Source organism: Pantherophis guttatus, chromosome 2 (assembly GCF_059756535.1).
Source record: "Pantherophis guttatus breed Tessera chromosome 2, ASM5975653v1, whole genome shotgun sequence".
NCBI lineage: Eukaryota > Metazoa > Chordata > Lepidosauria > Squamata > Colubridae > Pantherophis > Pantherophis guttatus.
Genome location: NC_142064.1, coordinates 172,156,425 through 172,183,314, shown reverse-complemented (window position 1 = coordinate 172,183,314; position 26,890 = coordinate 172,156,425). Strand labels below are relative to the sequence as shown.

At 36.9% G+C, this 26,890-nt stretch overlaps 1 protein-coding gene across 2 annotated transcripts; it reads right to left on the bottom strand.

Moving 5' to 3' along the window:
• Positions 1-128: 128 nt before the first annotated feature.
• AKAP8L (A-kinase anchoring protein 8 like) lies at positions 129-26,890 on the bottom strand. Of its 2 annotated transcripts, none has more exons than XM_087883609.1 (13): positions 26,712-26,890; positions 22,085-22,117; positions 19,259-19,499; positions 15,742-16,198; positions 14,887-15,004; positions 14,690-14,733; positions 10,138-10,192; positions 8,125-8,233; positions 6,402-6,543; positions 5,602-5,707; positions 4,817-4,947; positions 2,241-2,336; positions 129-1,280 (listed from the first exon to the last, which is right to left on the bottom strand). In XM_087883609.1, the coding sequence occupies exons 1-13, from the start codon at positions 26,722-26,724 to the stop codon at positions 930-932; spliced, it is 1,896 nt and encodes a 631-aa protein (XP_087739735.1). In that variant the 5' UTR covers positions 26,725-26,890; the 3' UTR covers positions 129-929. The 2 variants fall into 2 exon arrangements, with proteins under 2 accessions (XP_087739735.1, XP_034263552.2); XM_034407661.3 differs by having other exon boundaries at positions 19,442-19,499; positions 26,712-26,889.

The window sequence follows — 26,890 nt, the reverse complement described above, 5'->3', positions numbered from 1 at the left end:
AAATAAACTTATGGCATTAATGCCTGAAATTCTTAATAAACAAAGGAACAATGAAGCAATACTATATTCTTGACAAATGCAGCAGAGATGATTTCAAGGATTTAAAATGAGACAACTGGAAGACCTGCTTTGAAGGGAATATTTAATGTTTTGTAACACTTCATCAGTAGATTTTTGGGCTGCTACAGACTTCATTTTCAGAACATCCATCTAAAATAAGCAGAAACTAAGAAATCCTCTTGATCTCAAACAGAATAATATAAATTGCATTTTTTGGAAAGTTCCAGAATGCCTTTATTTCTCCTTGAGGCTTTCTGCACAATAATAAGCTTGCTGCTTCTGTCAAAAACTTACACATACAGCCCTAATAGTGTTTTATAACCAACTATTGCAAATGTTCCCTCTTAAATAAAAGCACTGCAAAATTATTGTGCTGACCAAAGTCTTTTTTGAATATTAAAAGTAAAAAGATAGAAGAATGCTACACTTGCATGGAAGATATTCCAATCATGCAGAATTTAAAATCCATAATTCTGCTACTGACATTTTCAGACAAGACTAGCTATGGAACTAAAACATTTTCAACTATATACAAAAGTAAATGGGAAAATTTAGATGTTATTTATCCTTCCAAGGTTTAGCATGGTATAAGCCAATGGACAAAATTTGATTTTGATTATTTACTAAAAAAAGTATATTTCCTAGTACAAAGCCACTTAAAAATTGTACTGCACAAAATCTAGCTAATACAATGAAAATTTGGTTAAAAAAGCTATTTTCAAAAACACTTTACAAATAAAGGCTGTTAACTAGATGAAAGTGAGGTCAATGAGAACCAAAAGCCACGTGCCATGGTGTGTCACAAATACAGGTATGGTTTTAGAAGATTTAATGCAGAGTCTCAAAATGATTCAACCTTCTTTGCAAGTTCACTCATCAGGTAGTTCCATCTTCTCTGAAGGTACAATGTCTTGTTTTTCTTGTGTTTTTTCTTTTTCTTCTTCATGTTCTGGATTCTGCTCGGTAGTAAAACCTTCTTGAGATGTGGTCAAATTCCTTTCCTCCATTCGTCCTTGTAGTTCTTCTCCATCACCTTTATTTTCTGCACTTTCATCAGCCACTGGATTTTCCTCAGAAGGATTGTTATCACTTTTACTTTGCTCTTCATTTAGGTTTCCTTCACCTTCAGCTGCTCTTTCTTCAATGATCCCACTTGTTCCTGCCTCACTTTCTTCATGTTCCTCTTTCTCTTCAGGATCATCTGTGAAGGGATTCTCACCCTATAAAACACGACACTGTACTGAGTTTTGGACATTTTAGTCAGAAATTTTCAATGCCCAGAATTATAAAAATATATGCCTTATACAAATATATAGTTGGGGGTAGTAATTTTTATTAATGCAATGGAAATGACATTTAAAAATAATCAAATGGCATAATTCCACTAACGGCTAATAGAACACCTGTTCTGTTTTAATAGATCAATGGAGTTTCTGCTCCAGATTTGGAATGCATATTGGATTGGAAGAAAGGAAAAGCTGGAACTCTTGAATATGTGCTGACATTTTGCTAGCCATGCTGCTAACATCTTCAAAGCAGATCTGAAACTTAACTTGGGCAATTTAATGGCAGAGTCTTATATGTGGTGAAAATTTAGTGGAGCAGAATGCCTACAATCTATTGCTAACTGCCATGCAAATGGCACTAACTGCCATTTTTCTGGTATGAATTATTTGGATCCTTATACATTTCTATTGTTTCTCTAATCATTTTAATAAATGTTGGCAGAATGCTGATACTCTCCAAATTTATTTTGTGAAATGGTCCTTGCAGTTGAGGTCTGAACATAAAAAACAATAATTGGATAAGGATGAAACTGAATAGATCTATTTTGGAAACCATGACATTCTCATAGGAAAATAAATATAATTGAGAAATACCAAGTACATTTACATTTAAATGTCAATAATCCTTAAACTGGAGCTAAAGGTGAATATAATAACTAGCAGTAAAGGAATTTGTTGCACTATTAAAACTGAAACCTGTAATATTAAAAAAATGGAATCTAAGAAATAGAAGACTGAGAATCTGGACTCAGAAATAAAAATTGGATACAGAAAAAAAACAAAGAATTTGAGTGCAATAACAGAAAATAAACACAAACATAATACAAACATTAGTAGAATGCTGAAAAAATATAGCGCATCTAAAAGTAGATATCAGAATTTTTTTTTGCTAACCTTTAGATACCTCTCCAATTTTTTACTGATAAGTTTATTGTTAAGAATACTTCTTGCAACTACTAATGACGATTTCTTGGACTGTTCCATCATAGCCTAGAAAACAAAACCAACAACAAAAAGAAATTATGCATATCATTATTTACAACATGAATGTACATCTTTTTCATTTCAAAGCAACATTCACTTAATGTTAATCATTCACTTAAAGGAGGACATGGTAAGGGATGAGGCATAGGGTCAGCTATAACAAAAAGCAAGTACCCTGCATGTGTTAATCAATTAAGTTTCATAATTAGTCTTTTTTAGTAAGTTACAATGATGAGCAGAACAAACGTATCAGGACCACTCACATAAAGATTTTGTTAGCTTCAAGATAGAGAAGTCAAAGAAAACAGTGAATTACAAGCAAAGATGTCTATACATTCTGTATAATAAGAAATTTACAAAATCAAGAGAAACTGCATCTTCAATCACAGAAATGAAAATATAGGATGCAATTTGTAAATATTTATATAATATACTTTACTCGGAAGAGAAAATCTTATTACATAACATACATACTAAAATACTAATATATACACTGTATATATTATCCAGGTATTTTGAAATGGAACAGGCCGTTTCTTAATTTTATTTTGAAATGAACAGGCATTTATTATGAACAATTTATATTACTATTTTAGTAATGAATCTGCAAATTTTTTGGCATTTACCTGGACTTTAGACTTGGACTGAACCTTGGTTAGGCTTTTTCTGCTTTTTTGGGGAGCTGGTTGATGACAGACAGATTGTGTTTGCTCTCTGGCTGTGGATACTGTATTGACATGCCCATGCTGTGCCTATTCATGGTGGAGTTGCAGGGAGCTGCAGCACTTGACTGTGAGTGTGAGCCTGAGATTACATATGAGGTTGTCAGCTGCAGTACTTTTGGAGGCTCGCTATGAGCATTAAAGTCTGGGACAGTGATCTGACTGTTGGGACATTTGCAGGGATGAAATGCTCCCGGTTCGGACTGGATCACCCGATCCGGTAATGATGGCGTCAGTAGTTTGGAGAACCAGTAGCAAAAATCCCTGCACCCCCCTACCCCCCCCATGCCCAGCTGAGCTGCGCGATCATCAGAGGCTTTTTTTTTTTTACTTTTAAAAGCATTTTTTCTACAACTTCTTCGGCCCAGGAGGTTGTAGAAAAAATGCTTTTAAAAGTAAAACAGTAAAAAAAAAAACGTTGGCCATGCCCACCCAGTCACATTAACCCCCCCCACCAAGCCACGCCCACAGAACTGGTAGTAACAAATTTTACATTTCACCACTGGACACTTGGCAGTGGATGGAGCTAGCTGAGCACATGGACCTGCTGCTGGTTGCCACTGTTGAGCTGTATTGTATTTTCATTTCTTTGCTGCTGGCATCGCTCATCACACGGACCAGATGACTGCATGGAACTTTCCATCTGGAGACACCAACCAGGACTCTGGGGCTTGGTTTATTGGAGAAGCTGGGCGAGTGGGATAGCAACGTAGTGACAGTCTGCTGTGGACTCCAAACACATACATCCTGCAAAGCTTTTTTCTCAAATAGCTCCAGAGAAGATGATTTTCCTCCCCAAATTTGTCAGGTGTTTCATCCCTATGCTTCCCTTCAGGGTGAGAACCTGAGAAGGGGATTGGCTGTGGATATCCTACCATGATGTCTGGAGTTTATGAAGGTCTGGATGGAGAACAACAGCTTCAATTAAACCCTGGCAAGACTGAGTAGCTTTGGCCTTTGAACCCCTCTGGTTTTGGGACTTTACCATTTTAGTACTAGATAGGCATGCATTGCACCAAATAGAACCTATGCACAATCTGGGGGTCCTCCTAGTCATGACTCCTGCTCAGAGCTGGTAGCAGATGTGACTACGAAAACATTTTGCACAAGTTTATACCATGTGGCAGTTGCACCTATTCCTACATCAGGACATTCATGGTCACTCATTCCTTGGTCACTTCCCAGTTAGACTACTGCAATGTACTCTACCTTGGGCTGCCTCTGAAGAGTACCCAGAAATTTCAGTGAGTGTGAAATGTAGCAGTATTTGGTAGCAACGATGTGTGTTTCTTCATGAGCTGTATTGATTGCCAGTTTATATTGGGTTCAATTCAAAGTGCTGGTGTTGACCTTCAAAACCCTTCATGGCATGGGACTGGGTTCTGTGAGGGAGCACCTCTTACTGATTTAATCTACCTATCAGATCCAGCAGAAAGGGCATGATATGGGTTCTGCTGCCTAAGGAGTTACCTTTGGACTTTTTCTGCTGTGGTGCCCACATTCTGAAGACTTCTCCTCCCTGAGGTGAAGTTGACCTTGTCAATGTTGAGCTTCCGGAGGTCCTGCAGGCCTGGGGACAGTAAAGTGACTCCACTACTTTTAACATTCATTCATCTAATATTCTTTGTTTTAGCTTGATTTTTATACTTTTTAATGTATAAACTGTGTTTACATTTGTTGTATACCCCCTGGGGTTTCTGTTTGTGAGATGGGCAGTTATATAAATTGGATAAGTAAATGAACAAACAAACAACAAACACTTACTCTACGGTTGTGGTTATGATCAAGAGATTTCAGATGTTTCTGGATGATTCCATATTGCATTGGGATGAACAGGTCACAGGCAACACAGTGAGCAGCCTCCACCTTTTTTACAAAATGTTCCATACCTATATCTAAGTAAAATAAAGTCCCTCATATATTACAGCCTGAAGGAGAATATGCATTATCACATAAGAAGACATCTGTATATCAAGGAACCTAGAAACATTGAATCTTCTATAAGATTCCAGCAATATTATCAGATTAATTCAAAAAATAAATTTAGTAAATATTGATGGAACCGAATAATAACAAAAGATGGAAACCTATCCATACAAACTAGAAAAAGGCAGGAGGATAGACCTTCATTTTTTAGGGTATTTGTCACTTGTAAATAAAAATATTTTTCTAAGAAACATCCCTATTCTGTATAATATCCTGAAATTGCTTGTAATAACATTATTACGCATTCTTTCCCATGAAGTAGCTATGAAATTATGTGCATATGGAGACAACTTCCAAGCTGTGTATAAGTCTGGAAAATTAACTCATTATTATACCAATTTGAAAAGATGTTTCTATGTGTTCTTGTATATCGTGATGCAAGAGATCTTAGCCAGCAGAATATAGAATTTAGGACCATCATACAGAGAATAATGAAGCATTTGCTAATGCTAATTTGCTAAAGATGTATGGCATCTTTACAATAGTTATGCAAAAAAGGAAAAAGAATATACATCACTTTATACCTGAATTTTAAGATACTTTCATATCAAAAACATATATACCTTGTGTAAGATCTTGGTCTTTGTAAATCTGTTGTATAACTGCATTAATATCTTCAATTGCTTTACGACGTTCTTCTGTCTTCTTTGTTTTGTTAGCTACATATTCCTGCATTGAAGAAAACTAAAATTAATGCTAAACTGAATGCTAGTAAAATTCAGAGTAGGCCTTCCAATCAAAATCCATTCTCAATTCCTCTCCCACTTTTTCCCAAGCTACATTTTCATTTCTTTCTAATTAAAAAGAAAGAGCAAAGCAATCATATGCTACTTTATGGTGAAAAATACAAGTAAACAATCATTTTCTGGCATATATAGATAGTCCGCAGTTAATTAATGTAATTGGGACTGCAAACTGTCACAAGCACTGTGGTTGTAATGCGAAAAAACATCACATGACTCTGCTGAGATATGATGGCAGTTCTTATTGTACTTCCTAAGTGCCACATCATGTGACCATTACTTGCAAATTCTTGCTAGCTTCTCCATTGATTTTGCTTATTGGAAGCAGGATGCAAAGGCTGTAAGTGGGATCATGTGACAATGGGATACTGCAACTGTTGTAATTATGTGCTGGTTGCCAAGTGCCTGGGTTTAGATCACGTAACTGCAAATGTTATAATGGCTGGAACTTTGAGAAATGGCCACAAATCTCTTAGTTCATTACTGTTATAACTTCAAATGGTCATTGAACAAGGGATTGTTAAGTGAGGGCTACCACTACTTGATATCTTTCCCAGAAAAGTATCACTAGTGCTTTTGGAAATATGAGAAGAAGGAAAGTTTAAGGAGAGAAAACTCACCTGCAGGAAGTCAGCAGTCTGCTTGGGTAGCTTGGTTCCAACAAATGTAAAATGCTCTTTATGAAATTTGCTTTCCAAATGATTGGTCATCTCATCTTCATAGAAAGTGCGATATTTGCACAATGAACATACAAACTGAATTCTGTAAAGAAATAGCAAATAAAACAATTATTTGAAGATTTGCTTTTTTTAAAATCATTGGGAACTTCTCTTGAATTTAGGAAGAGAAGCTGATATATTTTAGATAGATATCATTTTTTCCAGCACAGAAAGGATCTCCACATGTTGTGTCTTATAAACCATCCTGAAGTCTTATCATTTTACTCTCTGTAAATCACTGTCCCTAAACATAACTTGAGAATTGCTGGGACTATGAGTGCCCTAATCTTAAATCTGCTTATTTTCCCTCTGTATAATTGCTCAAAATTCCAGTAAAAAAACCAAGGCAGAATTATGAAAAATATTGGTTTCTTTCCTCTGTAACTTGTTTCTCTTTTACTGTTACCCCTAATCCTAACTTAAAAATAAGACATCAAGTCAACTTTCATTAAGTCAATACCAAGCCTGTAGTACAGTAGACTAAAGCACTGTTATTAACAAGATTAACATCTGCTGCTTGCAATTACTGCAAGTTCAAATCTCACCAGGCTCAAGATTGACTCAGCCTTCCATCCTTTCAAAGGTAGGTGAAATGAGGACCCAGATTGTGGGGGCAATAAGATGACTTTGTATAAATATACAAAAGTATGAAGGCTATTGCTTAACGCATTGTAAGCCACCCTGAGTCTCCGGAGAAGGGCGGCATATAAATTAAAGCAAAAAAAAAAAAAAGTCAGCTTTCCTTATGTTAACAAAGTTTGGATATATTGTTTTACAAATCAAAACATGTAAATATAATGAAATAATCAAATCTGTAAGAGAAAAGACCACCACACAAAAATGGACAATCTAAATACTAGCAAAGAGCCCTGGTGACACAGTGGTTAGAATGCAGTATTAAAGGCTAACTCTGCGCATAGCCTGGAGTTCGATCACGATACAGCTCAAGGCTGACACAGCCTTCTATCCTTCTGAGGTCAGTAAAATGAGGACCCAGATTGTTGGGGGAAATATGCTGACAATTGTAAACTACCTAGAAAGTGCTGTAAAGCACTGCGGAGCAGTATATTATGCATTATATTTGCATTGGCTACCGGTTGCCCTCCGGGTGAGATTCAAGGTGCTGATGTTGACCTATAAAGCCCTACATGGCTTAGGACCAGAATATTTGGCGGACCACCTACAGCCAGTAACAACATCCCATCGCCCGGTTCGCGCCCATAGAGAGAGCCTACACAGGGTACCGTCGGCTAGACAGTGGCGGCTGGCGGCCCCCAGGGGAAGAGCCTTCTTGGTTGGGGTGCCCACCCTCTGGAATCAACTCCCCTTGGAGCTCCGACTAGCGCCTTCGCACCTTCCGCCGGGAATTAAAAACTTGGCTTTTCAAATCCCTTGACCTGGTCTGATGATGGGGTTTTAAGGGTTTTAATGGGTTAATTTTAAATTTTTTAGATTTTAGTCTTTATTTTTTATTGTGGCTTGTGTTTTATTGTTGTGAGCCACCCTGAGTCCATTGTGAGATAGGGCGGCATATAAGCAGAATAAATAAATAAATAAATAATAAATAAATATTAGTCTAAGTGCTATTGCTATTGAATCAAGCCTTCCCAGAAAAACAGCTTACCTTTCTACCATACGATCACGGTATCGTTTTTTTTGCCTCTCTTGAGTTTTCTTCCCAGCCTGCAATTTGCGCTTAATTTGGCTGATTTCTTCTTGAATTGTCAGAGCACCTAAATATATATATATATATATATACATACACATATATATTTCTATATGCATACATATTGAAGCAATATTGCTTTAAATACCTAAATCAGTTATTTATAACAACTTTAAAGAAGCATATGAACATATTTACTCATGCAACCTTTGGAATGATGTTCTTAGTGGGTTTAGAAATTATGAAACTAATTTCTTTTGGTCATAAAATGTAGCTAATACATTTTACAATTTGTTCAGTAAAGATTGGTTACAAGTGCTATGTTGTTCAATGTGCCGATCAGGAGTTAGACATTACCTTATAGGGAATAGGCTTGTTCTACCACCATCAAATTTTGGTGATTTATATCAAGGATGGAAAATGATTTCATAGTTATATGTATAACCTCAGTTTTGAAATGTAGTAAGGCATCAAGAATTAGAATTTCTGCATGGGAGGCGTCCAAGAGTTAACACAGAAAATACATCTGATTGCAACAGTAAATTGCCAATAATGTACTTATTTCCAAGCTTTTTAATTTCATATCATATATGGTCAAATGACTTCATTTGTAAATTCAGATGATATAATTTGTTAATACTGAACACTGAAAAATGAATTTAGTATTGTATTTTTTCATTGTTGTGCTATCACCATTAGTTTTTATTTGATAAAGAAAAAAGATGACTACTAATGATTCAAATGCCCTTTAAAAAGGGCAACTGAATAATTACATACACCCTTGCTACAAATGTTAGAATGTGCACGCTCACATTTGAGAACCGGTAGGGAAAATAAGTGAATACCACCCGATTATAATCCAAAAATATTTTACCCAAAGAAAGATTATGGCCATACTAAAACTAACAAATAGAAATATTCAGGTTTGTGCAACAAATCAATAGAGAATTGAATTGGAAGAAAACTAAAATTTAAGTAACAATATTGAGGGATAAGAGTAAAAGGAAGACAAATTAAATAACAAGTCGAAATCCCTACTGGAGATTTCCAATAGGAAATTTACCAACAAACTAGAAAGAAACTATGTTGCTTGGAGACAGGCAAAGTCTCATTTTAACAAGCTGGACGAGAATTATAAAGATGGAAGGAATGCGAGGCATTCATAAGCAGGAGAAAATTCCCATATAGGCTTCTAATATTCTTCCCATGAAACAAGTTCTGTGTGATAACTATCTTCTTTAGAGGCAGCAGTACACTAAAGGTAATCGTGTGACTTAGGCGGAAAGTTCCTCATAATACTAGTGAAGGAATCTGGAATCTGCTACTTCCTGCTCAAAATGGACGAATCCAGTCCACATCTTCACATATAGTTTGATAACAGTAACTATTATTATTAAAAACAATCCTATCCAATTATATCATTATTATTCTCATGACACATTATAATTAGAATAATTAGAATAACATTAATTTAGCTAATTAAAAGAATCTAACATAATTAGAGCATTAACTGATTAAAGTGATAAGATACATTGGCCTTTAAAAGTCAAAGGATATCCCCCCCCCCCCGACACTTGTAAAAGCAAGGAGGTTTGGAGTCTAATTAATTAATTAATTAATTATTAATCTATTGCTGAGATTGCAGTGATCTTGGGAATCAAAAGTTCAAAACAGTATATTTCCATTAAGAAAGAATAAAATTTGTTCTAGGGAAATGTTAAGAGTGACCATTTTCCAAAAATTTTTGCAATTCTACTAATTTACCAGTAAGCATTTTGATCATGACGAATTTACATAACAAATACTAAAACAACAATTTACTTTTCTTCAGGCAGATTATGGCCTAACCTGTAAGTAAACTTGGCATTAAAGATGAATGAAATACTTCCATTTCTAATAAAACAGGTATTTATTAATTAATTTTTACAATCCCTCTTCTTGGTAAGAACACACAAATCTACGCATACTTGCCTTTCTCTGATTCTTCTTTTCTTTCTTCATCTTCAGCACCATCTCCCTCTCCCTCCTGAAATTATAATTAAGAACAATGAAGAATGGGGCTTACAGTCCAGTCACAACAGATCAAGTAATCAGAAGTACTGTTAGCTATCAAGATGATTTAGAGTGAGACAAAAATGCTATTAGGCTAATTAATATAATAAAGTTTAATCATACAATAAACAATTGTATGATTAATATTAGCAATAATTAATACTTTCTTCTTTGCAGACAATGAACCCTCAGAAATATATAATGTTCAAAATTTCAAAATTCTATGCAATCCTTATAATTTCAAGTTTTAGGAAATTGTAATTATTCTGAGACAATGATTATTTAAAATAAAAGCAGTTAGTCTTAGAATTAGCATTAGCTCTGAATTTGGAGAGGAATAAATTTAGTATATGCATGCAATCTAACTTTGTCTGATCTGTTCAGTTTCAGATAAAACAATCACTATGTTAAGGAACCTCTTAAGATACTGTATATGCAGACAGGTATATGATGGGAAAATGGAAGTATGCCAAGTGCTCTTTCCCTATTGATGTACACCACCCAACTCTGGCTCTGACAGAAATCTATGTTAATAGTATTCCAGAGTTTTGTACACAATGTAAACAATGATACCGCAAATCTTTAAGGTGCTTGTGAATTGGTTATATACCGACAATGATACCCAATGTATGAACCTCAGAGCGAAGAGCAGGGGCAGCTGACTTAATCATAATCATCTTTGCACAGAACCCAATATAACGAAAGGCCTAGGATGAGCTAGCCATTCTATTTGAGCATAAATACAAATTAGCAATGCTTTTCCTTGTCACTCTAGGCCAGGGGTGTCAAACTCAAGGCCCGGGGGCCAGATCTGGCCCATGGGGTATTTAGATTTGGGCCGCAGGGGTGCCCTGGAAACAGCAAAGGACTGGCCCATGATGCTTCTGCCAGTGAAAATGGAGCTTGGGAGGGCTGCATGCAGAGGGTTGCAGGAGGCCGTGGCGACCAAAAATGGAGCTTGGGAGCCTGGCAGAGCACTTGGGCCGCCACAGGCGTCCCCAACATGAGTGATGCTGAGCTGGCCATGTTCACCCTGGCCCCCCGAGATCAAACACGACCCTGATCTGGCCCTCAATGAAATCAAGTTTGACACCCCTGCTCTAGTTTAATCCTTTATATCAGTAAAATGCAGTCTAAACTAATGCCCACATGATAATAGCAAAAATATGGATGAATATATAATGCCTCCTTCCCTATTACTCTGTTTGACTATTCAGTTCTTCATCATGTGTTTTAATTTTAACTCGCTAATAATGCGGTCCTTCAATGTGGTTTCAGTTTTTTTGTTTCCCAAGCCATTAGATTGAGGAATACTATTATTATGAGGATATCTAAAATAGCAGTACTACAAAATGAATACATAAAATGACAAAATCCATTATTTGACACTTTCCCTTCAAAACTACAAAGCAGAACTGCGCCACTGCTACATTCAAAGAGAACAAATCTTCACAACATAGTTAATTTTATCAGATCAAACCGATTGCACTATATGTATTTACATGATCCAGCCACCAATTTGATGCATTGCTCAAACTGTACTGAGTACCTCAGATTACTTATTTTCTGTAACCATGTATTTTAGTAATAGTGTGTTATTTTGCTTTGGCCCTTTACAAAGCAACACATTATTTATTCCATTTTTCTTCTTCAATGAGCCCTAGATATAGGATTTGGCAAAAAAGACATCAAAAGGGGCAAAATTCAGTAACTTCCTTGCTTAGCAATGGAAATTTTGGGCTCAATTGGGGTCTTACACCAAGGATTACTTATATACTGTATAGAAAGATAAACCAAACCTTTGGAAGTTGACATTATTGGTAGTTGACATGATTAGAGAACTGCAAAAGCAAGTCATAAAAGGCTGCCACCTCTGTTCAAGTCACCAACTCATTTCCTTTATATGTTTTAATTAAGAAAAATATCAAGGCAATCACATTGCCAAGAATTCCTATTTAGCACAGTTCAGCAAAGTTCTGTGGGCGTTACTTGTGGGTGCCAGCAAGATTTTTAAAGTGTAATAGTCACATTTCTGAATTATTTTTGGTAGCTGGATTTCACTATATAACTAATTTTTCTTCAGAACTGCTCAATTTAATTGCATTAGATTCATTGTATTTCCAGTATTTCTTTACATTGGTCCATCAGCCTGGAAAAGTATACTTAAGTCCTTATCCTATATCCCTGGAGATTTGTTGTTTTCAAATTGTAGATTCCAATGATTTACTCATTATCCCTATACTCGACTTATAACCATTCATTTAATGACTGCTCATAGTTACAACAATGCTGAAAAAAGTGATTTATGAGAGGTTTTCACACATTCCTCATGGTCACGTGATCAAAATTCAGGCAATGCCAATTGGCATGTACCTATGACTGTTGCACTATCACAGGATCATGTGATCACCCACTGTAACCTTCCCAACCAGCTTCTGACAAGCAAAGTCAATGGTGGAAGCCATATTTGCTTACTTACTGCATGATTCACCTAACAACCACAGAAATTTGCATAACAACTTGTGGCAAAAAAGTCATAAAATGAGGCAAAACTCACTTAACAACTTCCTCGCTTAGCACTGGAAATTTTAGGCTCAATTGTGGTTGTAACTAGAGGACTACCTGTACTGTATAGAAAGAGAAAGAGAGAGAGAGAGAGAGAGAGAGAATATATATACACTACCTCTCTCTATCTAATTATTTACCACGTTTAAACGGAACATAGATAAAGAAAATCGGAGCCCAATCTTTTTTGAATTTATGCCTTTAGGAGCACTTGTCATTTTTTCAGTTTTGGCATTCTTACTAGAACATTTCTGAAGTCCTGAGAAGGTTGTATATTGCAAATCCATTTGAAGAGAATTCAGATAAAAAGTAGTATTTTAGATACATAAAATAAGCCCAATTTCTCACCTTGTGTAACCTTTTTTTGCAACTGATATCTCATTCACAGATTAGATGAAGTACAGACCACCAATTATACACAGGCCCCTCAGCAATATATCCTGTAATAGCCCCACTCTACCACTCAACACTAACTTTATTACACACTTCTTCTTACCTCTACTCTGAGTCTTAGTGTTTCAATTTTTCTAGCCATTTCATTTAATGTTCTGCTAGGTGTTTGCAACTGCAGTCTGACTCTTTGAATGCTCGACAAGCTTCACTTATTTACTTGCTCCCTATATAGTTACCACACATCCTTTATTTTATCTATACTTAACTCATCTTTATATGACCAGCCTGCATTTACTAAATATGGTTTATGAGAAAATCGATTTATAAGAACTGTTCCCACGTTTCCCTGAAAATAAGACCCTGTCTTATATTTTTTTAACCCTGAAATTAGCACTTGGCCTTATTGCCATGCGCTCAAAAGCCCGATTAGGCTTATTTTCAGGGGATGTCTTATTTTGGGGAAAACAGGGTACATTAATTCCTCAAAGCAATTTGGTAAAGCAATTTTTTATTCTAAAGGACCGAAGAATCCACAAAATAGCTCGTCAAAGCTATCATTCCACAGATTAGGTCTATAAAGATTTAACCAATTATTTCTCTTTTGCAATTACCATTGTAGTTTAATAAATCTTTATACAAGTGGAATTTTGGTTATAATTATGGTATATTCTATGTGCTTCAGAAGGCTAACAAGATGTAGAAACCATCAATCTGACTGAATAAACTGGAAAAAATTTCATAGTTATACCAGTTATATCATTGTAGAATCTAAAAAGCAGTGATGGTTAACCATTTTGCCGTCACGTGCCAAAAGTGAGAGGAGTGAGCGGGGGTTGTGCGCATGCGTGCCCACACCCATAATTCAATGCCCCCCGTGCCCTTCCCCCCAAGCATGTGTGCGCAACCCCTACCCCCTATGCTCCCCCTGCTTTTGGCATAGCAAAAAGGTTACCGGTGAGCCCAGTAGGCCCGTTTCTCGCCCTCCCCAGGCTCCAGAGGATTTCTTGTAGCCTGGGGAGGGTGAAAACGGCTTTCTCCATCCCACCCCCCGGAGGCCGGAAACGGCCTGTTTCCTGACTTCCAGTGGGCCCGGAAGGCCCAAAAATCAGCTGGCCAGCGCGCACATGCGTGCTGAAGCTGAGCTGGGACAACACTCACCTGCCCACAGATATGGCTACGCGTGCCACCTGTGGAACGCGTGCCATAGGTTTGCCATTACGGATCTAGAGTATACTATTGAACAACTGCTCCCTTAGAAACCCAATTTCATATACACTCTACTGTAGATGTTTCCAGCTCAGGGATTAAAGTGCCTTGAGAGAGCTTTGTTCTTCAAGCATTCCTTCAAAACTGCCCTAACCTCTGCTCTTTGTTCTTTGTCCAACAAAAGAAGGAGCAATACATCATTCATCGCTACAAAGGGTTAGCTTATCAAAGGATCCTTTCCAACCCTTGTCTCTATTATATCAAATGAGAATGATAATCTTTGTAGTAAGACTGAATTCAAACTCACATTTTTAGAACCCTTCTCAGCAGCTTCTCCTTCAGGCCCTTCTTCTAAAAAGAGCAGCATATCAGGTGACTATGCATAATACAAAATAGCTGAAACATTTAGTCAAAAAAAGTGGTTTTTATATTGTCACTGTAAGTATGCAATGAAAATAAAACAGGATTTCTCAGTCTAAGTAGACCTTAGAAATAAGTTCTTACCATTATCAGAGTCTGAGTTATCTGAGTTATCTGTTTTTGCTGCTTTGCTATCAGGTTCATCAGAACTGTTAGCTTGTTTACGTTTATTACCAGTTGGCTCATTCTTTATTCTTTTCTTCTATGAAGAGAAACATAGGAGTTTACTCAGCCTTAGATAATAACTAATTGTTTTCTAATTATCAGTAAAAATGTATATTGAGACATACTTTTTTATACTCAAATTACCTCAAACAGCTAAAAACATGCCCAGATTTAATTTGGTCTATTTCATACAAAGCTGAAAGAATTTTTCTCCAAGGACTTTTCTCCAAGATTATTGGTTCATATATGGGATTCAATGAGAGTATCCAGGAATAGGTTTTTTAAAAAAGCAAACATCTGAAACAAGGAACCTGTTTCCTATAATTAAAATAATAAATACATCACTTAACAGATACCTTTGCATTCTATTTATTTATTAAATTTATATGCCCCCCTCTTGCTCTCTAATTAGCATTGATAATTAGCATTGATAAGCAACCAGTGCAGCTTGCATAACAGTGGTGTTACATGTGTCACCCTAGAGGCCTCAGAACTGTCTGCGCCACTGCCTTCTGAAGCAATTGTAGCTTCCAAATACTCTTCAAGGGTAGGCCCATGTAGGCCCATGTACTGCATTGCAGTAATACAGATGAGAGCTGACCACGGCATGAGTGACTGAGCACAGGGCCTCAAGATCCAGAAAAGAACTTATACACAACATGAAGTTGCGCAAAGCCATTTCTAGCCACAATTACCACCCACTCTTTGAGGAGTTTGACACTGGGCATTGCTGAAGAACATTTAAAAAATGGAAAAGATTGCATAGGTACTTACTTTAAAATCTGCATCCCACATTTTCCAGTTTCTCCTCATTCGTTGTTTCATGCTGCCTCCTCCAAAACGCATATTGCCAGAAAAACCTCTCATACCCTGGAACATGTTGTAATCGGGGAATAGTTTGTGGGAAAAAAGCGATGGTGGTCTATTGGGGCCATGGCCCCGTCCTCCCATTGGTACTGGTGGGTCATTCCATTGTCCACCCATACGCCCATATGAAGGTGCCATGCCTCTGTTATTTCTTCCATCTCTGGTCCAATTTTGACCCCGGTGGCCAAAGTTGTCACGCGCTCTGTTGTGGTACTGGTCCCTGCGGTTGCCATAGGAGCTGTCATAGTGACCTTCATAGGCATTGTCAGTTTCATGTTTAGCCTCACTGTAATCAAAGCCAGATCTGTACGGATCACGGTCATTCATTGCAGACCTTGAATCATAGGGTTCATATGTATCATACCTACAAGAGTTGCAGAACAAGGTGAGAATCTAGGTTAGTAATATACAGAGCACCATATTTAAGCATCTGTAGTAGAAGCAGGTTATATTAAAAATAAAAACAAAAAACAGTCAGAATTATTCTATATTCAGTAAAACCATAAAAAGCTGAACTCATCAGGAGGCTTATTCATTGTACATTACAGTAGAAAATAAACACTGCAGCTTCATACATATAAGGGCTGGATAAAAGAATAATTCTCGTTTAATCTCAATAAATCATCATCATAATAATCTGATTAAATTTACAAATGTGTTCCAGCTGGGAGAATTATGCAAATAATTATATTTTATCTATTCCTGATTCATACACCAATTTCTATACATATTTGACTATGTTAAACAAATGAAGTCCCTGGGAATAATTTTACAAAATAAGTTTTTATCAATTTATTCTATGCTGTCAAATAATTTTTGAAAGAACCGAAAAACATTAGCTATATAAAACAATATATTTCATGTATGATACCTAGCCAGTAATCTCTTCATTGTAGAAAAAACCAGAAACAACATCTAAGAAAATGTTGAAAATAATCCTTTGTGCTTCTTATAATGAATGGCTAAGACTTGGATATTTTTTCAACTTGAAATGGCTTAGTTACCACTATTTCATGATAACATTCCAAAAGTTCCAAAGATTCAAGTCACGTTTATTAAATTGTAATTTATTAAATTATAAAATTGTAATGCATAGTCATCCAAATGTGATGACATATTTGAAGCTAAACCACTTTTATTTCTGTAGCATGTTGTTTTGATTGCTATGGAAAAGTAAAAGTAATGCTGTGTAAATAAACCAGCACTGGACACAAGCACACAAATTGTGTTTGGTATCGAGGATCTGAAAGCAAGGATATGGAAAGGAAAGAATGGCTGAGGAGGAGACTTTAAAAGCTAACTCAGAATAGAAAAGAAGGCAAAGTGAATTGGATGATTTACCAATCTTATAATCCTCATACCAAAGTACAGCAAAGTATGGCTCACCACTGCAACTTTCTGCGGTGTTTTCTTGGAAATTTATTTTGAGTATTTAGCAACAGTGTACCGTTAGCCCACTAAGATCAAATAAAAATGCCCACTCTGTATGATAAAACTGAAATCTGGAAGATGCTGAGAAGGAAATTTCATTGATTTAACTGCACAAAATTGCCACTTTAGCCATCCTCAACTTGGAAATGTTATTTTGTTGATGTAATGTTTAGGAATCCTTATAAACCTTTCTAAGTTTTATGCGTAGAAACCATTCCAGCCTGTAAGGAATGAGTCATAAAAACAGAAACACCTATTAGAGCGTGACATAGTGATCTGCAACAACTCTTTTTCTCAAGGCAAGAGACGTTATTTAAAGTCAACTATTCAGTAGCATTTTAAAAATAAAAATTATATTAAATGGCTCCACAAAACCAAAAGCTAGTTTTGAAAGCTAATGCTGTATATGTCAATGTATGTCACTACAACGAGAAGACAATACAAAATATGCCTAATTCAGTCACTATATTTCAACTACTCAGCTCTTATTCAAGAAAGAAATATGTAATTAAGAAAAAGTTGGAATATAGTAATCATTTGATTTAATATTTAAATATTTGTAGCTCCAGATATAAATAGTAGGTACATCCTATTTAGACCAATCTCTAGATCAGTGATGGCAAACCTATGACATGTGTCAAAGTCACAACATTTTGGGTGACGACAAGTATTCTCAAAAATATGCCTTGTTCTTATGTGATTTTTGGAGGTTGTGTGAGAATGGGACGTGTTCTTATGCGCCACGCAAGAGGTTTGTGCTCTTGCATGGACTCCGGAGTCTCTGAAAATTACATAAAAATGGGCCATGTTTTCAGAGTTTTGTATGTATATGCCATGATATAAGATCATACATCAGAGTAATATACATGTTGCACAGAATCTGATGTACATATGGAAACACAAGACTAGGTTTTTTTCCTAACTACTTATTATATTATTCATGTTGTCTTGTATTCTTGTATGGACTGCACCAGTAGCGGCTAAACCAATTTTGTTTTATATATGATGTACAATGACAGTAAAGGTTTGAATTTTCAGAGGCTGTAGCGGCCATGGAAGTGCATTCTTTGAAGCCATTTCAAGAATGAAGAACTTGTGCAACTTGGAGCTGCCTTGGATAGGCCTCAGGGGCCTATCAACAGAAAGAGAATACCGCTTGAAAGCAAGCGGCACATGGCACACCCTGGGGATCACACACAAAATTGGAGTTTATTTTTTTGAATTAAAAAATGTATAAAAAATTGATTGTCTTGTTCCAGGGATGCTGTGATATGTCAGCAAAGTCAACTTAAGCATTTTCCTAACTTTTGACAAGCCAAGCCTAAAGATTCACTACCATCGCTCTAAATATATACATTTAAAATACAAAAGTACTGTCCAACTACTAATTCTAGTATAAATTATCAAGTGTTTATAGAATATATAATTTAATTATTAAATTTCATATCTAAATACAAAGTAATTTATTTTAATCTATTTAAAGTCTTTAATATGCAGGAATTTCAAAAGCAAATATATATATATATGCCAAATATATGCATTTGCTTTAAACTAATAATGTATACGTTTACATTAATAATGACACATACTGTAGATTAAGGAGAGATTCTCTATGTATTTTTAATAAAACTGATGCAAAATCCAGAGAAATTCTGCCTAATGGACATACTATTTCAATGGGATGTAAAAGTAAAGTCTTTGGATAGGTCACTGTTTTCAGAAACTGATCAAAGTACTCAAACCTGCATTTATTTCAGAACATTTTATTACAATTTAGCTACCATATTTTCATCATTCAAAGACATATTTAAGCACCTTACTTGCAAAGTTCAATTAAAAATACAAACTTAGCTAAGTGTCTATTTCTCATAAGTTTTCTGTAGCAGTATGGAGCAATGTTTAGGCAGCAGCACAAGGTTTGATCAACATGCCTTCCAGAAGCAGAAACTAGCCTGTTCTATAACTATTACTGAACCTTTGTCTCTACACTCACCTGTCTCCACCTGAGCCATAATGTCCTCCTTGCATCGTTTCAGTGTCTAGATGAGATACCATATCTAAGCGCTGGTTAAAATTTGAAATTACATCATCAGCGCTGGTGCCAGTGGATGCGTTAAAGTTCATGTCTGTATTTGAATTAGGCATTTCCCAAGAGTTTGAAGTGCCCATACCATACCCATAATTGCCAGAGTTATCCTGACCGTATCCATATCCATAATTATATTCTTCGTAACCTGAAATGAAAAAGAGTTATTGAGTTTTCTTTTTAGATGTTTAGAATGCTACTAGGCTTGTCTAATGCAAGATTGGCATCACCAAGAATATCTCTTTCATGTTACAGTGGCTACACTTAGAAAAATAAATTTCTGTATCTACTTCCAATTCAACATATAAAATTAAATCTTATTTCTATGACAGCAGCATTTGATACATGTCCTGAGAAACATTCATTCCCATCATTCCTAAAACTAAGTGTTGCTAAGTCTTCATCTATAATACCTCGCTCCCATCTGTAGATCAATTTTAGGACAAAGCCATAAGATACAAAAACAGAAATAACATTGTTATTTCCAGTCTATTCAGTTTGTGAGGAAGCTGCCCACAACAAAATATTTATTGCTTTAGGTAATACTACTACCTGATCTTTGGAGATAGAAAATTGCAAGAGAACTATAGTTTAGAAGATTGATAATCCTTTTCTTTACTGAACAAGGAGATATTCTGTAAAAAGTACTCAGGGCTTGCACATTTAAAAAATTATGAATTAACAAAATTGCAAAACTAGGCAAATGTACAGGGATACTCTTCTAAGGAATGGAAAAGAATATATATCATAGAAGAAAAGATGAAGGATACCCATTCCAACTTAATACGATTTTGTGAACAAAGAACATTATTTATTTATTTATATTTCATATTTCTTAATAGCCTATCTCTCAGAGAGGGACTCTGGATGGTGTACAATATAATCAATAAAATTAAACATTAAATTAAACATAAATTAAGAATTAAAAATAAGGATCCAAATATATGACAAGAAATATATGAATTGAAAGCATGAACTTAAATTAAAGACTACTTCATGAGTAAAGACAAAATATATATTGACGTATTTATATATAGTTTATCTATATGGATACATCATGTAGCTGAAGAGTCCACAAAAGCACACAGTTCAGTCTCTGACAACCATTCGAATAAAGTTATTCTAGTTAGGGATTCAGATGTTTCAGTGACTTGAATGAAGAATATTCTGCATTTGTTCTGAATTTCATTTAAAATGGTATTTATAACCCTCCAACAAACTGGACACCTAAATTACCAGTATACCTTCCACATTATGAAGATCTCCATTTTGTCGAAATATTGTTTCTCAAAGATATAGAGCAGTGGTTCTCAACCTTTTTGTTCACTATGGACCCCCTTTACATACTTTTTGTGGCTCACAGACCAGTGGTGGGTTCCTCCCGGTTCGGCCCGGTTCCACCGAGCCGGTAGCAGTGATGATACGACATCACTGAACCGGTTCTGCCCACCCCCACCCCCACGCCTCCCCCCCCACCCCCCGCATTATTCTTACCTTTTATTTGGCCCCACCCCCAATTTATTGCTGCCTCCTGAATCCCAGCTGATGGCTAGAGGGAAAAAAAACTGTTTAAACTCTTGCCGTGGGGCTTTAAAGGGCTGCCCTACAGCTGATCAGTGTTAAAAGAAAACAAATGAGTAGATAGGTGCCTGCAAAAATACATGAGTAGATCAGTGCCTGCAAAAATACATGAGTAGACCAGTGCCTGCAAAAATAAATGGGTAGATCGATACAGCCTGGTAGACCAGTACCTCTACTAAATCCTAAATAATTGTCACATGACCATCAAGCCACACCCACAAAATAAGCCACATCCACAAAATAAGACACGTCCACAGAACTGGTAGTAAAAAAATTTAGAACCCACCCCTGTCACAGACCATGGCTACAGACCCAAAGACTTAACTCAAGATTTAAATCATAACATTTCTTCAAGCCTTCATGGACCCTGTGACAACATCACAGATTCCCAGGGGTCCGTGGATCACAGGTTGAGAACCACTGATGTAGAGGATGATATGATTTGAAATGTTGGCATACAAATATTCAATTTATTGATTTGAAATGAAGCTCCACTATGTTTCATGAGGTTAATTGCAAGGTATGACTGATGTAAAAATGTGAATTCCCATGGATGCATGAAGATACTTTGTTCTACATTATATATTTAGAGAAGTGCTAGGCAAGGAAGCCAGATTAGGTGAAATGTTGCAAATACTTTTTAAAATAAATACTTTTTGGGATACATTTAAGTAACTATGGATGGAACTGTAATTATAAAATTTGCTACTATAGCTCAGGGGTTCCCAACCCCCAGTCCATGGACTATCACCAGTCCATGGCATGCCAGAAACAGGGCCTCACAAACAAGTGAAGCTCCATCCACGTAATGCAGGCAGCACACGAAACCACACCCCCTTGGGTCCTCAGAAAAACCTCTCTCCATAGAACCGGTCCATGGTCACTAAAAGGCTGCTGCTATAGCTCATATGCTATACCAAAATTCATTATGAAGGTCAAAGATTAGTTAGAGCCAAGCATCAATTTTACTGATTTATAGGGGATGGTGTAGTTATATAAACTTGGATTTAATCATAAATGAAAAGACAACATTAAAAAGATCATACATTGAATTAATAAAAATGTGACATTTTGGTATTTTTTTCTGGTTAAATTAGTGCGATTGCGTTATCTATAAAACAAATGCTAGCATTCCATTAAAACTGTACTTACCTCTATTTGTTCCAGAATTCCAATTTCCATAACCTAAAAAGAAATTTCCAAATGAGTATTTTTCAAAATGATTCAGATTTATTTATATATAAATTGATAGTGCTCCATACTAAATGCCACATTGCAGTAAGCAGTAGTTTGCAACTCTTGCTCTTCAGTTTTAACCTCATTTATGGGTTTCTCTTTGCTAAAATCTTAAATTTGTTATTATCTCTCATATTCTGCAGTACAGTCAGTGGTGGGCTGCTGCCAGTCCGGATTGGTTCAGATGAACCTGAAGTTCCGACGATCAACTGGTCCCGCCCACCCACCCTATCCTCTCCTATATTTCCTTCTTTCTGGCTCAGCTGATTTCCACGCCTCTGCTGTTCTACTTACTGGGGCTGCCTTAGAAGGTAAGCAGCTGAGCTTCAAATTGCTGTATTTGTGCGCAAGCGCTCACAGAACCGGTTGCTAAACCGGTTGCAGCCCACCACTGAGTACAGTGTACAGTGAGGTAGCACTGTACACCTCCTTTTCTAGATTTTACTGTAGAAATACGATGGCATGATCTACTACTGAAAATTTGAGGCAATACACTAATATATATTCTCAGATTAGAAGACTATGGAATTATGTTTTTTAATAAATAAATATTCTGAAAGTATAGGCAAAATTGTTTAGCATTCCTAAAGAGATTACTGGAAACAACAAATATATATAATCCATTAGATCTGTCCTTGCCTGAATACTGATAGTAATATATGGAAACCTTATCAAACAACCATAGTATTAATCTACACTGTCACAGTATCCATTTCATAGTATACTGACAAAAAATCAAGAATAAAAATAGTACCATTTTTGCACCAATTATGCATTTATTACTTCCATCCTAGTAATAGTTATTTAACAATAAAGAAGAAGCAGCAAGATAATTCTTTTAATGGGAGTACCACCATTACTGAGACATACAAAAGCAGGTCACTAAATGATTGTCTGCCCACATAAGAATATTTAAATCTTATTCCTTTCTATCTTTATTCTTGACCACATATTACCAGTTGTTGGTTATTTAAGAAAATACCTAAATACAATTTCTAAATACTCCTAACAAATCTATCCTATAGAAGTTGAGAACAGTATCATTTCTGTAAACCCACCATCCATTAACCACCAATAATCTCCCGTAAATCATACCTATATATTATACAACTCCAGACTTAAAAAGGATAAAAACCTGATTACACAAATAAAATTGACAACAATGGTGAAAAAACTCAAGCTATGTATTACACTATCATATCTGAATTGATTTTAAGCTTATTTGAAGATAATTGCACAAAGGAATGATGCTTCAAATATGTAAATGTGTTCATTTTAAATAAGAAAATAAAATATATATATTTGTAGGTACAGGTAATCCTCAATTTATGACCACAATTGGGACTATGAATCCAGCTTCCCCAAGGGGCATTTTTTGCCAGAAATCACATGACAGTAAGACATTGCAACTGGTTGCAAATGCGAGTTGGTTGCCAATTGCTCCAATTGTGAACGTGTGACTACAGGGCAGGGGATAGTACAATGATTTTAAGTCATTTTTTCTAAGACCGTCATAACTTTGAACCATCATTAAACGAACAGTCATAAGGCAAGGACTACCTGTAATAAGTTGTATATTACCTAAATATCTAATTCTTAAGCGCTATCCTAGGAGGAAAAAAAATAGATATGCGGGAGAATGAAAATGTATTCTCTTATCCTGGCTCTTCCCTATCCCACATTGATTTGACTGCCCAAGACTGCAACAAACTTTTTTGTGCAAAAATTGTTTTCTTATGAAAGATCTCTCTACAGACTACTGAAAATCTCATGCCTATTTGTTTTTAGCCTTCAATTGGAATAAATGGTGCATCATCGTGCAAAAGTTTGGAATCAAAGAACTTCAAATGGGCTAACTTACAGAATGCATGCAAAATCTAGGACCAATGACTTCCACTGGGTTGAAATATGGTAAAGTTGTAGCTGCTTCAGTACCACTGTGCTGCTATGATCGGCTGTGGCCAAATGATCATTTTCAATGCTCCCTGCAAGCTTCCCACAAGGAATTTCAACGGGGAAGCTGGCAGGAAGCTGGATTTCCCAGATCAGGAGACCGGTAAATGGCTGCTGCAATGTGGAGATGAAAGTGAGGGGTGCATGGGGCTGCAGAGAAGAAGCAGTGCAAGTTACAGAGGAAATGAAGGGTACACAGGACGTGCCACGTGGATTGGGAAGGGTAAATGGGAGAGGTATGTGAATCAGGAGGTTGTGCAGGAGTATTGAGTATTCAACTAGAAGAATTGAATTGGAAATGGGCTTGTCACATAGCAAGAATAACGATGACAGGTGGATCAAGGCAGTCATAGACTGGATCCCACTTGATAAAAAGCGTCCACGAAAGAGACCTAAAACAAGATGGATCGACGACATCAGCAAATATTGCAGGCCCAATTGGCAAAGGAAAGTTCAGGACCGTATAGGTTGGAAACATGTGGAAGAGGCCTTCATCCTGCAATGGATAGACAATGGCTAAAATGATATTATGAAGAGATGTAATTTAGCTGATAACATAATAAAATTTCTACATCTCTGAACGAAGACAGTTTTTAGCATCTAATGATTGTTAACTGACAAAGTATTTGTAGTGTATGCCCCATGAAATTTTATCTGCATAATCACCCTATATCAACTGTTTTATTTCAATGCCTCATATTTAACATTTTAAAAAAATCTCATTTCAAATTAGCCATCCTATACATATGATTGAGTTGCAGCTCATGGAAGCTTATGTGTTTTAGTAAAATATGTAAGCCTTAAAAGGTACTATGAGAGTCTACCTCATTTGTAGGGGGAAGAAACTTTACTTAAGAACAAAGTAGGGTAGTTAGAACTACACAGAGCTCATTCTACACACCAGTATCAAGGTTTTACTGAAATATTTGAAATCAAAAGTGGCACTAGAGTTTGAAAAATTACTTACATGGTTTCTTAACACACGTGGAGAGGTAACTTTATCACATCTAATGCACCAATTTGTTGAGCAATTATAAAGAAGGTTAAGTATTCAGCCACACTCCTCTTTAGCACACATTTTAAAACTTTGGAGCACAAGTGCTAAAGAAGATTCTATGGACAATCTGACAACAATCACTTTGGAAGAAATTGAGGAGCATATTTAGCTAAACATAACACAGACTTTGCCAAAGCATTACAGAAAAAATGTTGCACCATATGTATGAAGACACAGAAAATATCTAAGAAAACTATAAAGATTCTGAACCTTGCATCCAGCTTTGAAAAAAAAAAGTCTAATAGTTTCTAATACATGTAATTCTCAATTTACGACCACAATTGAGTTCAAAAATTCTATTGTTAAGTGAGACACTTGTTAAGTGAATTTTGCCCTATTTTACAACTTTTCTCGCCTCAGTTGTTAAGCGAATCACTGCAGTTGATAAGTGAGTAACCTGGGTTGTTAGGTGAATGTGGCTTCCCCATTGACTTTGCTTGTCAGGAGGTCACAAAATGATCTTGGGACACAGCGGACAGTCATCAATATGAACCAGCTGCCAAGCCTCTGAATTTTTGGTCATGTGATCATGGGGATGCTGGAAAGGTTGTAGCTGTGAAAAACGGTCATTAAGTTTTCAGTGCCGCTGAAACTTTGAATGGTCACTAAACAAACTGTTGTTAAATCGAGGACTACCTGTACTGAAGGATGAGTAAGGCAACAGGCCAAGCAAACCCAGTCTTGCAACTGTGCATTAGTTGTTTGAAAGACGGAACCCATTTAAATCCGAAAACGGATCCATACTGACGGCTAAGGGTCGGAAATCAACCCCAGATTAGTATATATATATGTATACAGGTCTATTTAAACGGAACAACTGCCGACGTGGGTTCCCTGCATCTTCCTTCATCCTCACTCCTATTAATTTAATTTTAACTTTATTGTCATTGCACCTCGCACAACGAAATTAAATGCCATCTTCAGTGTACATTAAAAAATAAAAAATAAAAAAACCAAACCCCCCCCCCCACAAATCCTTCACATTCTATACAATTGTATTGAAAACCCCTGATACAACTATTACAACTACTCCCAAGGACCGGAGGGGGGGGGGCTAGGTGTGCAGAGGACAGGCTATATATCCCTGTCCAGATGCCCAGCTTCCTTTCCCTCACGGCGGCGACGGCGGCTCTTCGTTTCTCGCGCCTTCCACAAATGGGGGGGTGGGGGAGGGTGAGCCCCGGGGGGGCAGAATGAGGCGAGGCCCCTCACGACCCCCACCTCTCCGAAGGGCCAAAGAAGCCCCCGCCTCCCACTCCACCCCGTTTCATGAGGACGATGAACGAGAGGAGGCCGGGCAGAGGCTTCCGCCTCGACCACGAACGGTGGCGAGGAGCTCGAGCCAGCAATGCCTGAAAACGGTGGGAGGGGGGAGGGGGGAATGGCAAGGCTGGTCGTGACCCCACCCCCGGAATGTTGCCATGGGCTGGGCCTAACCCTCCTCTCAGTCCCCCTCCCGCAGAGCCAAAGCCGTCCCCTCCCGTGACGGCCCTCTGCTCGAGAGCCCCGTCTTCTCACCCACACTCCCCTCACCTGAATAGCTCATGATGGCGGTGGCGGTCCCGAGCGCTTCCCAACGCCGCTCCTTTCCCCACCCGTTCGTTAGCTCCTGCGCCAGACGGCAACCGTAGCTGGCTTTAAACCCCGCCTCCCGACACTGTTCGCTGTGGTCACTTTCCTCAGCCTCAGTCTTCCATTGGTAACGGTAACCC